Source organism: Gossypium hirsutum, chromosome A02, assembly GCF_007990345.1.
Source record: "Gossypium hirsutum isolate 1008001.06 chromosome A02, Gossypium_hirsutum_v2.1, whole genome shotgun sequence".
NCBI classification, from domain to species: Eukaryota; Viridiplantae; Streptophyta; class Magnoliopsida; order Malvales; family Malvaceae; genus Gossypium; species Gossypium hirsutum.
In genome coordinates, this window is record NC_053425.1 from 27847549 (window position 1) to 27861641 (window position 14093).

At 33.0% G+C, this 14093-nt stretch overlaps 1 protein-coding gene across 8 annotated transcripts; it reads left to right on the forward strand.

Moving 5' to 3' along the window:
* The first annotated feature begins 543 nt into the window (after positions 1–543).
* LOC107894142 (protein FAR1-RELATED SEQUENCE 12) lies at positions 544–9855 on the forward strand. Of its 8 annotated transcripts, none has more exons than XR_005906176.1 (5): positions 709–879; positions 1793–2337; positions 3958–4158; positions 5328–5473; positions 5568–6209. XR_005906176.1 is itself a non-coding variant. In XM_016819364.2 (4 exons), exons 1-3 carry the CDS (start codon positions 825–827, stop codon positions 4150–4152), a joined length of 795 nt encoding a protein of 264 aa, XP_016674853.1. In that variant the 5' UTR covers positions 709–824; the 3' UTR covers positions 4153–4158; positions 9671–9855. The 8 variants fall into 8 exon arrangements, 6 of the variants coding, with proteins under 6 accessions (XP_016674857.1, XP_016674858.1, XP_016674853.1 ...); XR_001683169.2 differs by having other exon boundaries at positions 5401–5473; positions 5568–6205; XM_016819364.2 differs by lacking the exons at positions 5328–5473; positions 5568–6209 and adding an exon at positions 9671–9855.
* Positions 9856–14093: the final 4238 nt, after the last annotated feature.

Consider the following 14093-nt stretch of genomic DNA (forward strand, 5'->3'; position numbering starts at 1 on the left):
AACACCTACATAATTATATAACTTTGCAAATAAATTTTTTTTGATAATTCCCTAATTGAATTGGGGTCCAATGATTGACACCAACTCGATAAAAGGGCTTTATAAATAGCAAGTATAAATACAATTAATCGAGATAATAAAATATGTATAATATTAAAATATAAATATTATGATAGAATAAAATTTTGGTTTAGTAGTAAAATTTAATGTTTTATTAACTTAAATAATATTAATTCAAATTCAACCTCAGAATTTTTAATTACAGAACAATTTTTCATAATTATTTTGATGGAGTTGGTATTGATGGAATCACTTAAATAATAATATAAATATTTAAAAAATTATTTATAATAATTTATTTAACTTAAAATATTCATAAACTGTTTATCAAACTTTCCGTAAACCGCGAAAAAAGAAAACGGAATGGACTTTGGAGGTATAGGCTTGAGGCATAGTCTACTTAACAAACACGTGTCAACATTCAACTTGAGTATAAAAAATGTTTGACTTTGTATTTACTGAAACCAATCTACGCTTGCCACGTCACATTCTTTTGCGTCCCTATAATTCTCGACCCTGATCTCGCACCCCAAAAGTCTCGCCCCTTCTTTTCCTTTACCTAAATCCTAATCGATTGTCACAATTTCATCTCATTAAGGCTGAAATTTCTAGTAAGTTCTTTTTTTTGTTTAGTTTTAATTCTTAGTCAATTTAAGTTATATATTTCAGTAATTTGATTAGGTTTTTATTAATGTTCGATTCGGAGTCCCAATTGTTGAACATGCTCTTTTTTTTCGTTTGAATTATTAATTTACTCTGTTTGGATGCCGGGAAAATGCAAGTGGAAGCGAGAAACTTTAGAGTTTCAATTTTTATTAGGTTTTAATTTGTTTTGTTCGTTCTGGTATTTTTTTTTAAATTCCCCCCTTTTAAGAATGCAATATTTGCAAGTATAGCATTAGGGCCTTAGGTTGTAGAATTAATTGATGATATCAAGTAAATTTGTGATCAAAACCTGTTTGGGGGTAGGAAAATAAAGGAAATTTTTTTATATAAAAGAGGAAAAAAGAGCTGAATTATTCCAGAGTTAACTCCAATCAGGACTCGAGAAATAAACATTGTATTTTCTTTTTGTTCCTTTTTCTTTTTATTATTTCATTCTTAAGAAGTTTATAATTTACACTTAAGTATTAGAAACAAGAAATATGCTTCCTTTATGCCTTATCTATTTTGGCCTATGTTAATTGGTAGCCCACCCCCCCTCCCCCCCAACAACCACCACCAATAATAATAATAATAATAATAATAATAATAATAATATTAATAATAATAATTTCATATATTTGTAGGGTCTTTGTAAACTTCTGTCACCATACTGGAGTCTGTATATACATCGGACACGGTTTCTTCCTAGAAAAATTAAGAGTTGTAGCAACATGGTTCTTGGTTGTAAGACTCATTGTAGGTTCTATTCTGGAGCATTGTGTTAAGTAAATTTTATTTTTGTTTTCTATTCCTTTATTTTCATCGTGGATCCAATCTATGCTCTTGATGATTGGTTGGAATCTGGAAGCAAGAGAAGAAAAAAGTTTGAAACAACCACTAGTTATAATGTTATATTGCTTTGTAATATAAAGTTTGATCGGTAACTAGATGGTCTATTGGTAACTGTTAATTTCAATGTGCCAAGAACTTTTGGACCTCAATAGGAAATATAAAGTTTAACTTTGTATATTTGCATTCTTATCTTTTCATCTGCTAGCAATAATTAGAAAAAGGCTTGTTCTTGCAGTGGAGCTTGGGGTTCATGGTGATGTTAATGGTGACATGGTACTGAATTCCGTCCAAGCAGAGGCTAGTAGCATGGAAAATGAAAATGAAACAGGAGAAAATCCTGTTGAAGAAACGTTTCAACAGGAATTGAATGAAAAAGTGGAGCAAATTTCTCCAGGAAGGGATGACATCCCAGAGGGTATTCCGGCTGATGAGCCTTACGTGGGTCAGGAATTTGAATCTGAGGCAGCTGCACATGCTTTTTATAATGCGTATGCCACAAGGGTGGGATTCATCATTCGGGTAAGTAAACTTTCCCGTTCAAGGCGTGATGGATCTGCTATTGGTAGGGCACTTGTTTGCAACAAAGAAGGTTTTAGAATGCCTGACAAGCGAGAAAAAATTGTGAGGCAAAGGGCAGAGACGAGGGTTGGATGCAGGGCAATGATTTTGGTGAGGAAAGTAAGTTCCGGCAAATGGGTTGTCACGAAATTTGTTAAGGAGCACACTCACCCTCTGGCGCCCGGAAAAGGTCGTAGGGATTGCATTTATGATCAATATCCGGTGAGTTTTTATCCTCCTGTCATAATGTAACTACACTTTCTATTGAAGTTATACGCTATGCATGTTTGTGCGTTGTAAGTTATTATCATAAGCATCGGTACTTTTTTTTTGTTTTAGCATGGTTATCTTACTTCGAAATTAGAAATTATAAAAAAATAAAATAAAATTCCCACTAAATAATGCTTTTGCCAAAGGTATATGTTAACCATGATGGAAGCATCTTAAATAGCTGGCTATCAGAGGATTAATGGTGCTCCTAATATGAATTATGGTCAGATGCTGAGTGGTATTGGGCAGCATTAAGTGTAAGAAAAGATGGATGCATTGATATATTATTCAAGAAACAAACATGGCAAATGAAAGTTGATTCTAATTTGGCCGTTTAATAGTTAATAATATAAAGTTCAGAATGACTATTAATTAATTTCTATTAAATAAGACCAATTTGCTTATAGTTGCCTATATCTTTTACCATGCCTAGAATATATTGTTGTGATAATCAATGGATGATGATGTATGTGGCTTCGTCCATGTGTTTTAACTATTGAGGTAGAGTCCCAAATGCCACTACAAGAGCTTAATGAAATGAAACAAAAAGTTCGTTCTAGTTATTAATCTCCATTCTGCAACACATGGAGTCTTTTTGCACAAGTTCTTGAAATGCACTAGTCCTGCCAGATAACTCTGCATTTCCACTCGAGTTCAAAAAGGTCCCTTTGATGATAATTTTGTCCTTTTTCCATGGTAAATGATAGTGTAGGTTTCTTTGATAGCGTAGGCTTTGATTCTTTTTGTTAGTTGCCTTGTTTTGGGGCATCTTAAAATGGTAAAGGGATGGGTATTATGTGATGAAGGGAGTACAAGGCATTCAAAATACTAGCATGTTATATAAGAATTAAAATTATAAATTTCTGAATCATTTAGCAATTTATTAATGTATATGCCTGCCTGCCTTGCACTGTTGCCTTTAAAAAAACAACAGATGTTTTATTCTTGTGTGCTGTAGTACTTACTGGAGCTGTAGTAACAATTTTTTTTGAAGTAGAGCGTTTTGGGAAATGCTGTTCTATGGACACTATTTGACATAACCGAAAATGTTGTTTCTTTTGTAATGTCGTTGATCTTGTCAAGAAACTTACTACGCTCTTATAACTTCAGTATTTTAGCCTCTAAAAACTCATTTTCAGCTTTTGTACAAAATTAATAAATGTCTTTTGTTATTGCTTCTAATGTTTTCTTGACCATTTTAATGGTTATGTATTAATGTCTTTGAGCCCTTAATGATGGAGATCTGAATTTCTTTGAATCTATGGTTGAGGCCTCATTTTGGTGTGTCAATTAGAGCCTTTATCCTCAAGTTTTTGCTATTGCCTTGGTGGACACAAAGCTTTGTTTCATGTTTTAACTGGTCAAATGGCCAGGTTCACATCCAACTTGTGTTAAATACTGAAAATTTCATTTTGAGCCTCTGCAGTTTTGTCTAGTACCACTCATGTATGTCTGCCGCTGTTTGTACTAGACAAGTTAATATTAAATGCTCTTAAGTTGAAGTCATGTGTTTCAATAATGTCATTCATTACCTGTACTGAAACTAGTTTATCTATCTTGTTTTTGTTGCAGAATGAACATAATAAAATCCGAGAATTAACACAGCAGCTGGCCATTGAGAAAAAGAGAGCTGCAACTTATAAAAGACATCTAGAATTGATTTTTGAGCAAATTGAGGAGCACAATGAGAGTCTATCAAAGAAGATCCAGCACATAGTCGACCGTGTGCGTGAAATTGAGAGCAAAGAGCAACAGAGCCGTGTATAGTTCCTGGTTAGCTTTTCATACATCGTTGAAATATATATAAATATATAGACTGAAACCTGGTTATTGAGTAGTTGGGTAAAAATAGATGTCTTTTACGTTTTTGAGAGAATTTAGTGAGGTCTGTTGGCTGTGAAATCTAGGGTTTATACCAATTCATTAGAATTTGCCTTGTATAATTATGCTTCCAAATTTGAACCACATCAGAATTAGGGTTTATACCAAATTAAATTAGGTCAGTCAATGTACAGTTTTTTGGGGCCAAGCCTTGCTGCAACTTGTGTGAAGGGTGCCAATATATTTGTTATTGGGGGTTTTAATTTAGTTGATTAGATTATTTAATTCTAGAGTTTTCTTTTTCTTTTTCTTTTTTTATTTTTGTACTCTTTGTTTTTTCTTTAAACAATCGGATTAAAATTTGGTCACTCTTTAGGTAGCATTAAAATGACTTTTTCTGTTCAGTTAAATTATATATTGATATTTTTTAATTGCTGTTTTTATTTTAACTTCTTTTTTTTACCATGATTTTTGGTCTTGCAAACCATGTAAATAAAATAAGATCTTTTACTTTAACTAATTGAGATTGAACTAAATTGGATTAATTTCTTTTTAAATTAACTGAACCTGAATGTTATTTTTAATTTTTTAATAAACATAATTAAAAAAAAATTAACACAAAAAAAAAGTTAAATCTATCCGTTTTTGTCAAGGATGTTGAGAACATTCATTTCTTTAGACATCAATCATCATAGATCTGTTTTGCACCATTTAACATCGCTTTTCATTTTTTTGGCTACGATAATTTGATATAGTAAAATGTATTTATAGGAAAATATTTTAGTCTTTCTCTATCTCTAAAACATTGGTAAATAGAGTGAAGGTCTGTTTAGGCCATGTTATTACCGCATTCTAGAATGCATTTATGCACAATAGACAAAAATGAAGACATGATTGTAGGAGTGAAGACTCCATATGATTCTTAAAGAGGAAAAAAAACAGGCAAAAGGAATTCCGAATGCCTTAAAAAAAAGAATAAATGGATTAATTTTGTGATGGCTTGTATTAACACAGTTAGCTATCAGATCTTTGCCAATGGGACTAGACAAAGTTTAGTACATCAAAGAGATTGTTAAGACAAGGAGGTCCCTTATTTCGATTTCTGTTAATATGAATGGCAGTTTTAAACTCCTAGGAGGAAGCAAAAATGACCACCCTGTAAAGAGGTAATGCACAACTATTGTTATTTTGCAGGCCAACCTTTGTTATGTGGGTGGAGGATGATTTGTTCCTCCACTGAGAGCAATCTGGTTTGGTTCCAATTTAGGTATTAGATAACACCAATTGTCAACATTGTTCCGTTCAAATGTGATAGATATATCGAAGTGTGCATCGCTAACATTCTTCTGTTTGCTTTGAAGGAGGAAACCCCATATCCTTTAGGAGTAATTGCGCAAGCCGCAGAGCTTTCTCAGCTTTGGTTACGCAACCCCGTAAGAGCTGAATCCTATTAGTGCTATTGTTGGTTTCCTCAAGGGAAAGGAATTAAGTTGTCAGGACCCTTGGAAAGTTGGGCAATAATGTCTTCATGCTAAACATCATAGTAAAATTGAAAGAATAGAAAATAAAGGGATAGAAGAAAATATAATTTTTTGGTAGGAATGATGAAAAATTTGAAATTACAAGTTATTTTCTTTCCATCAATTACTTGCTTGAAAAAAATTGAAAAATAAAGGAAAGAAAATAAAATATTTGAAAAATGCATAATTTTGAACTAATGTAAATTTATCTCTTATTTTCTCTCCTTTCATCATTTCAATTTAGGATAATTGATTTTTATCCATTAGAATGGAAAATGATCATTCCTACTATTTTCTTTCCTCTCACTTTTCTTTCCCACAAAGCACACTCAAAATTATTCTCTTTTAACTTTTTCACTAAACTAAGCACACCCTTAGACTTTGCTTGATAAAGTAGAACAAAAATTGAGAAGATAGAAATTAAAAAGAGTAGAAAAACATAAGAATTGAAAATATAATTTTTCTTTATACAGGTGAACTTAGTGGGAAAGATGGAAAAAATTAAAGAATAAAAGTAATTTTTTTCCATTCATTTCTTGGTAGAATTGAAAAATGAGACAAAAGAAAATGAAACTTTTGAAAAATTTATAATTTAGAATTAACATATTTTTCTCTTTATCATTCCAATTTGAAATGATATGTTTTAATGCATTATTCATCCTTAACAATTTTTTCACTTAAAACAAATATAAGCAAATATTGACTTATTGATTATCTAATGTTTAGCTAATATTAAGTTGCATTATGTAGTCAATCATAATGCGAGAAGACATCTAATATTAGGGTGTGTTTAGTATTACTTCTAAGAAGCACTTTTGGGACAAAAAGCACTTTTGAGACAAAAGTATTCCTAAACAAACTTCATTTTGAGAGAAAAAATGCTTCTCCCCAGTCAAAAATTAGCCCAACAGTACTTTTTTCGGAAACTGAAATTTTAGCTTCTCCTCAAAAGTGTTTTTTTCCCTAAAAGCACATTTGAGAAGCAATGCTAAACTAAGCCTTAGTAGATAATCTAAATGGTTTGTAGTCTAATCAAAATTGAGTAAATCGATTGAAAGTCTATTATGACATTTATCAAGTCCAATTAGGGAGATGACATGGGTATTGGAGTGGATGACTCCCAAAAGATAGAGACAAATGTCGTTGTATAAACTAACAATACATAAGACAAGACTCAAGTTGAATTTATCCTAGATATGTTTATGGATTTATTCACTTGTGATGTCCATAATGTGACATACCTAAATATTGTGTGGATGATGTACTATATATACATAACTCATATTTTAATGTATTAAAACTCTCAGTTCAAATAGATAAGGAACTGAAGCTAAAACGTTGGGTATACGATTTTTGCATGATGTTGCATCGTTCCACAACAGTGGAGTCATAATCTTATAAGGGTAAATGATATCCTTTCATTGGCATTATGTATTTTTGAAAAAGGAATGTGGTCACGAGTCATTCGTCATAAGACAAACGATTTAATTACTATGTGTTAGTAATTGATATTTTATATTAGAAGATATAATAGATAACATGAGATCAAATGAAGTCATGTTGGGAGAATGAATTTTATCCCAAAGAGATTAAAGATATGCTATGAAGGTAATACACTTATGATAAACTCACTGGACAAACACATATCAAGTAGCTTTTATAATGATATATTATAAATGAGAGTTAAGTAATGGTACTATATTAGAATAACTCTATGATTAAATAATGTTGTACTTAATAAGCGAAAAAATCAGAACTTAATTACAAATCATTTAAGTCCTAATTATATATGTCCAATCGGTCTCTCCGCTTGCTCAAGATAACTCGAAATGAATTGCATGTAAAACTGATAATATGAAATAGATAAAACGAAAACTAAGAGAAATAGATTGCATGTATCACTATCCGTAGTGAATGCATTTTCTTGCTAGGTAAAAAAAGATGAATTAGAAATTAAATTAATTTCCTTGAATTATTATTTAATTTATTGTAATTAAATAATTGAAGTTCGAAGTGAGAATTAAATTAATTAGTCATCATAGATTTGTTGAATGAGACAATTAAATTAATTTCCTCATGGATTCTAATACGGTAAAGTTGTCATGATTTTAATGGAATTAGAATTGGAATTTAAAAATAATTTAATTAATTAAAATAAATAATATTTTTGGAAATAGAAAATAGCTATTGGGTTGGATCAATTATAAGTGTTGATAAAAGTCCGGATAACACATAATTTTACCCAATACATGAGAAGCTTAGGGCCCGATTACATGAGAGGGGCGAAAAACCCATGACACATCCCAAAATTTGGGTTAGTAGAATCGGGTTTGTGAATCGAGAGTGGTCATGCCCCGGTTTTAAGATTATCTTTGTGAGTTTGTAAAATAAAAGGAGTTACTGGTCTGATGGTTAAGTGTTAGTGAAATTGTCCTTAAGACCTAAGCTCGAATCCTTTCTCTCACTTTATTTTTATTTTTCCTTGAAACTCTAGTACGTGTCATTCCCTGTTTTAAAAATAAATGTTGTAAACATTTAAACAAGATCGTGTGTTAGCATAGTGGTTAAGGACAAGCATAGCTTCCCTTGTGACCTATGTTTGAGTCCTCATCCTTGCAATTTGTTTTTTTATTTTGGCAGCCTTTTGGTCAACATCTTTGCTGCCCAAAACACTTGCCTTTTGTGGAAGATTCTTTCCTTCCTTTTCGTCCTCCTTTCCTTGTTTTCTCCTTTTTTCACTCCATGTTCTTCTACTTTCATTGTCTTCCCCTTATTTCCCTCACATTTATTTCCTTCCTCTTTAACTAGTTATGACACCCTTTTTACCAAAAGAAAGCCATCAACTTTCATTTTTTTCCTTTTTCATATTTTCTCTCCTAAACCATCACTTGTGCCACCCCTTTTTCTTTAGCTCATCCTCTCTTCTTCTTTTCATTTTGCTACCACATCTCCTCCTTTATGCCACCTATTACACCACCTCAACCACCTTTTTACCATCGTTCTTCCCCTCTCTCCCTCTCATTGCCGCCACTACACAATCGTCTGACCATCACCGCCATACCACTAAATCGTAGTTTTTGATCTCAATGATAAAGTGTAAGTAATGATTGCCCAATCGAATTGTAACTTTTCTATTTAATTGTTATGGTCGAATCTTGCATGTTCATCTCACTAAAGTTGAGTTTTTGTTGAAGGTCTAAGTCCAAATCACTCGATTTTTGCATTAGAACAAGAGTATTGGATTTTGGTTGAAAGAATGTTGGAGTAAGTTATTATTCATTCGATTTTATAAGAGGATTACTTTGGATTGTAAAACCAAAATTAACATGGGTATTTTGGTGTTGGTACCTTAATTCTTTAATCAAATCAAGCAAGATCTGATTAGATCTGTAACATTAAAGGGTGGAAGATTTTATTTAGTATCACGAGGTCTTTATTCCAAGTGTAGGTTTTAACCTACTAAAGTTGTATATGATTTGTCCATAAATATTACCTAATTATGATTAATAATAATCGTTTAATTCTGCTCTAAAATATTGGCTAAATGAATACATTAAGTATTCTTAATGATTGATAAATCCTTTATGAGGATTGATTTCAAGTAAGTACCTCTGATTTAAAAAATTTGTGTTACCAAATATGTATGTATATTATTATATGACTCGGTAATGTTTCGCAAGTTATGTGATATGAAAGCATGCTAATGTTTTGCTATCGATACTGATTACATGATAAATCATGTGCACTGTTACTGAAACTTTGGCCACATGTTAAAATGTGGCTTCTAATACTGGTAATACTGAAAGCATTATTAAATGCTCCTACTATTTTTATTACTGATTGCATGTTTAAATCATGCCTAGTATTTCTACTAATGATTGGATACTTTAATCATGCCTATTGTATTGTTGTGATATTGTTAATAACATGCCATATTGCATTAGGGTTGGGATAAAAGGAGGAAGTACTGACAACTTGTCTGCAATACTGGTGGCTTGTCACAATACTGGCAGCTTGTCTGCAATACTGGCACTTTATCAGCATTACTGATGGTTTATCCATTATATTGGCAACTTGTCTACAATACTAACAATTTATTTGCATTTCTGGTGGCTTGTCCACAATACTAGCAGTTTATTTGCATAACTGGTAGCTTGTCCACAATACTGGCAGCTTGATTGCAATATTGGCATTTTATCTGCAATATTGGTGGCTCGTCCACAAATTGATATGTTATTGGCTGGAAGAGTTCTGGGGAACTCTTATATTTGTGTGTTGCGGAGTTGGGTGGGAACCTTACTAAAAATATTGCAGCGACATGTCCATGCATACTAAAAATGTGATTCTATACTGTTTAAAAATTTCTTTGTTATTGACTACCTTGATTGTTAATTGTTACTGTTTATTACTATATTTTTTAGTTAAGACTCACACTGAGCTTTTTAACTTATCCCATTAGTTTATTGGTTTTACAAATAACCCCCGAGGTTAGGATTTGGACACGGCTATCGGAGGAGCTTTTGGGATGTTTTCACTTTTTAAGTACTTTAAGCTTGATTTTAATAATTGTTTTGGGACTGCATTAATTTTTATATGGATTGCGGCATGAGACTTTATTTTGGGATTTATTTTGAATTGCATGACATAAATTTTCAAACTGCTTGAATTGATATTTAAATGACTATGCATGAAATTTGATTTTTACTAAAAGTCTGATTAAATCATTATTTTCCGCTGCTATACTGAAATAAGCTTTTAAAAAAGTTCAACTTAGTTTTTAAAATGATTATTCCTTACAAATGAAATTCTAAAATCAATCTATCTTCTGGAATTAATATGTTTTCGCGATATAAAGACAAATATTCATTTTCACTAGTTTTCAATAGAAAAGTAAATGGTTTTAAAACATTTTTGAAAATATGAAAGTTTATCTAAGCCTTTTTGATGACCAATGTAACCTTTAGAATTTTCCATAACGTCTAGGTCGGGTTAGGGAGGTTACATCCCAAGTGTTTTCTAAGGTGTATCGTTGCCCTCCTTATCACAAATAGTATTATTGGGAGGTTGTACTAGCGAAACCGCCTAAGTTGCAAGATTTAGACTAGTTGGCGTTGGCGTATTCCCTGGTGAAGTAGTTTGTTAAGCTTTGCCAAGCTTGCGAACTCTCACTCCACAATTAGTGAATCCTCCTGCTAAAAAGTCTGCAACTTGTGTTTTGTGTTACTATAAATGTATTAGTGTGTTAGAAATCATTGCTAGTAAGACAAGTATAAGTCATGTAGCATCTTAGTGGAGGTAATGTGTTACTAACAAGGACAGCTAAAGAACCTCGTAGGATGTGATTAATTAGTGGAAATGTGTGTGCGTGGATATTGATTACAGAACTTAATTAGAGTGTGGATTGGATTAGAGTCTTGTTATAAATAGAACAACCTAGTAATGGAGAGAAAACTTATTTTTCATCTTCTCTGCTCACTTTCGTTATCATCGAAGAAAATTCAGAAGTGTTTTTCATTGATTTCAGAGGAAATTATTGTTAAGCTTGTAGAAGCTACCTTCTTTTAAGTTGTTTTGTAATCAAATATTAAATCTTTCTTTAAGTTCTACCAAATAAGAAGAGGAAGTCATAGGAGTTGTTCATTAGGGTTTTCATTTGAAATACAGGACATGAAGAAAACTTTATTTTGGAAATTGTTTGCATGTTTACTAATTCTTATTATTATGTTAAATTTTGGTTGTTTTTATATTTAAAATATTTATTTGATTGTTTTTAGCCAAATATACTGGAGAAGGTCCCAATGTAAAGGGAAAAGAACCTGTTGAGTAGATAAAACCCTGTGTGAAGGTTTTTGGTGAGTTCTTTTGTACTTTGTGGTTGTTAACTATATCAACATGTTTACTGTCTTACTATTTATTTAGGTGTGTTAATTTAATTGTAATAGCCCATTTTTAGTGAAATCGAAATAGTGGTTTCGGGACCACAAACCCGAGTCAGAAAGAAAATTTATTTTAATACTATTGCATAGTCTGCATTATGATAGGGAAAACGTATGAAAATTTCGATAAGAAAATTTTACCGATTTCATGTTTAATTTTGGAAAGGACCAAATTGCATAAAATGCAAAAGTTGAGTTCTAGTAGCTATAAGTATCAAATAGCTATGGAATCCAAAACTTGAGGACCTTATATGGTAATTAGATCGTTAAGAGAAGTTAGTAGATATTTTTGATGATTCATCCATGAAAAATTAGGAAAAGAAAAAAACTAAATTGGAAATTGAAATAAATAAAAGATGATAAATAAAATAAATATATAATATCATCATTGTAACACCCCAAACCCAGCCCAGACGTTACGACCGAATTTAGTATGTCACATGGAGATGTTTCAAAAAACGTGTGTTTATCTAAATTCTTTGTTTAGAGTTTAGCAAAAATCTGTTCTTGTTTTAAGTTAAAGTGAATGGAAGCTGTGCACCAGGTAGGAAGCCAGAAAAGATGAGGTGAGTCTTATAGGACTGCTTAAGTACCAAGCTCTTCCCGGATCCAATCCTAGACATGCACACATCAATTGCCACACTTTAAGCAGGTTAGGTGTCTACGAACATTAAAACAAGTTTAAGTCTGCTTAAAATATTTATTTTCTTGGGAAAAACATTTACTTTGCGGAAACTTTGCGCGTCATCGTGATCTTTTAAAAACAAGTAGTTTTTATAAAACGAACCTTAGTGCTAACCAGTTTAATAATCCCCAAAATAAAATTAATTAAAAAGAGCGGCCTTATTACAACTTTAAGCATAATAAAAATAATCCAAATTAAATGCTAAACTTATTAAATCCGGCAATCAAACTTCATGGCCACTCTGAATCCCGCCCAGCTCCAAGTCCACCAGCTAGGGCTCACCTGCAAGGATGGAAGAGGAAGGGGTGAGTTTGGGAAACTCAGTGCATACAGAAACCCATCCAAAGCCCAAATCAGCTCGAGCCCATTGGGCCTAAGCCCTATTCAGATAATAGTACACAGTGGACTGAAGCCCTTTTCAGAATACAGTAGCAAGGCCTTAGCCCCTTTTTACACAACAGTATGGCCCATAGGCCCAGTTCAGTAACATAGGTAACAATAGTAGTAATGCATGCAAACCCATCTGGGGAGACTACTCAACCCACCAACCGCTACACTGCACCCGTACCAGCCCTACACTCCATGTGGGGAATATCTCAACCCACCCAGCCCTACACTCCACAGTTGCAGCAACGCTGCTCAAATATCAGTAAGTTGAGGCAAAGCCTCCAGTACGTGGATGAACCACTTTCAATACTTCCTCCATCAATACCGCAATCCCATGCAATAAATATTAATAAAAGCATATCATGTAAAATACAGTATTAATCAATCATGCAGTTTAGCCAATTTAAACCCTAGGGGTATATCGGTAATTTTGCTCTTTAGGGGTAATTTTCGTAACTTAGAAACTACACAAGCTACTTCAGTAATTTTCAACAGTTTTATGCAGTTTGGTTCCACCATCTAACTAATAGGCTAATTTGCCCATCTCTTACCCATATTGGTCCGCAAGCCCATTGGGCCCAGTTTTGGCCCATCGAGGCCCTCTTTTTCCGAAGTACGTTAAGACGTCACACAAACTTACTTACCACCTTGCGGTGCTAGATCTAACAATTACTCTACGTCTTGAGAGCATTCGCATACTCACAAGCCCATGATATGCCGAAATTTCGGCATTTCTGCTTTTGCCGAATTGAACTAAGAAAGGGTGTTCGGTACACACCTGTTTCGCGATGACTGCTACTGAGATCTCTTCCGATGTCCTACAATTGATTAGAACAGTTCTTATTTACAAACCATAATCACTAAACCCACAACCTACTTATCCATGACCGAACCATGTCCCTAAAAGCCTTTGAAACCTTACCTTTCTGCCAAAATCGATAGCTAGCTCCGAATCCGATTGCTCCAACAACCCACGCCTTCAATCCAACACTTAAGAAGACACTAATAATTGACAGAAATCGTCATTTAAAAACCCTTAGAGCCACATGCCCAAATCGACAGCCTCCCTAGATTTTAGGGACTTCGGCTTTTCCTAACTTTGTAAAATAGGACCAGATCTGAGATGATGAACACTTACCCCTTACTCCTTTTTGATCTCCACGCAATCTGGTGCAGATTTATCTTTCAAACGACGGTAGAACTCGACTCTCGGAGTTTTGAAGTTTCGGCTATAAGCCCCCAAATCTATGGTTTTTCGGCTTTTGGGTGATGAAGGAGATGACAATGTGGGGCTATAACCTTGATGTAGAATTGCCGAAAGGTATCTAGGGTTTAGAAAAGATGATTGTCATTTATTAG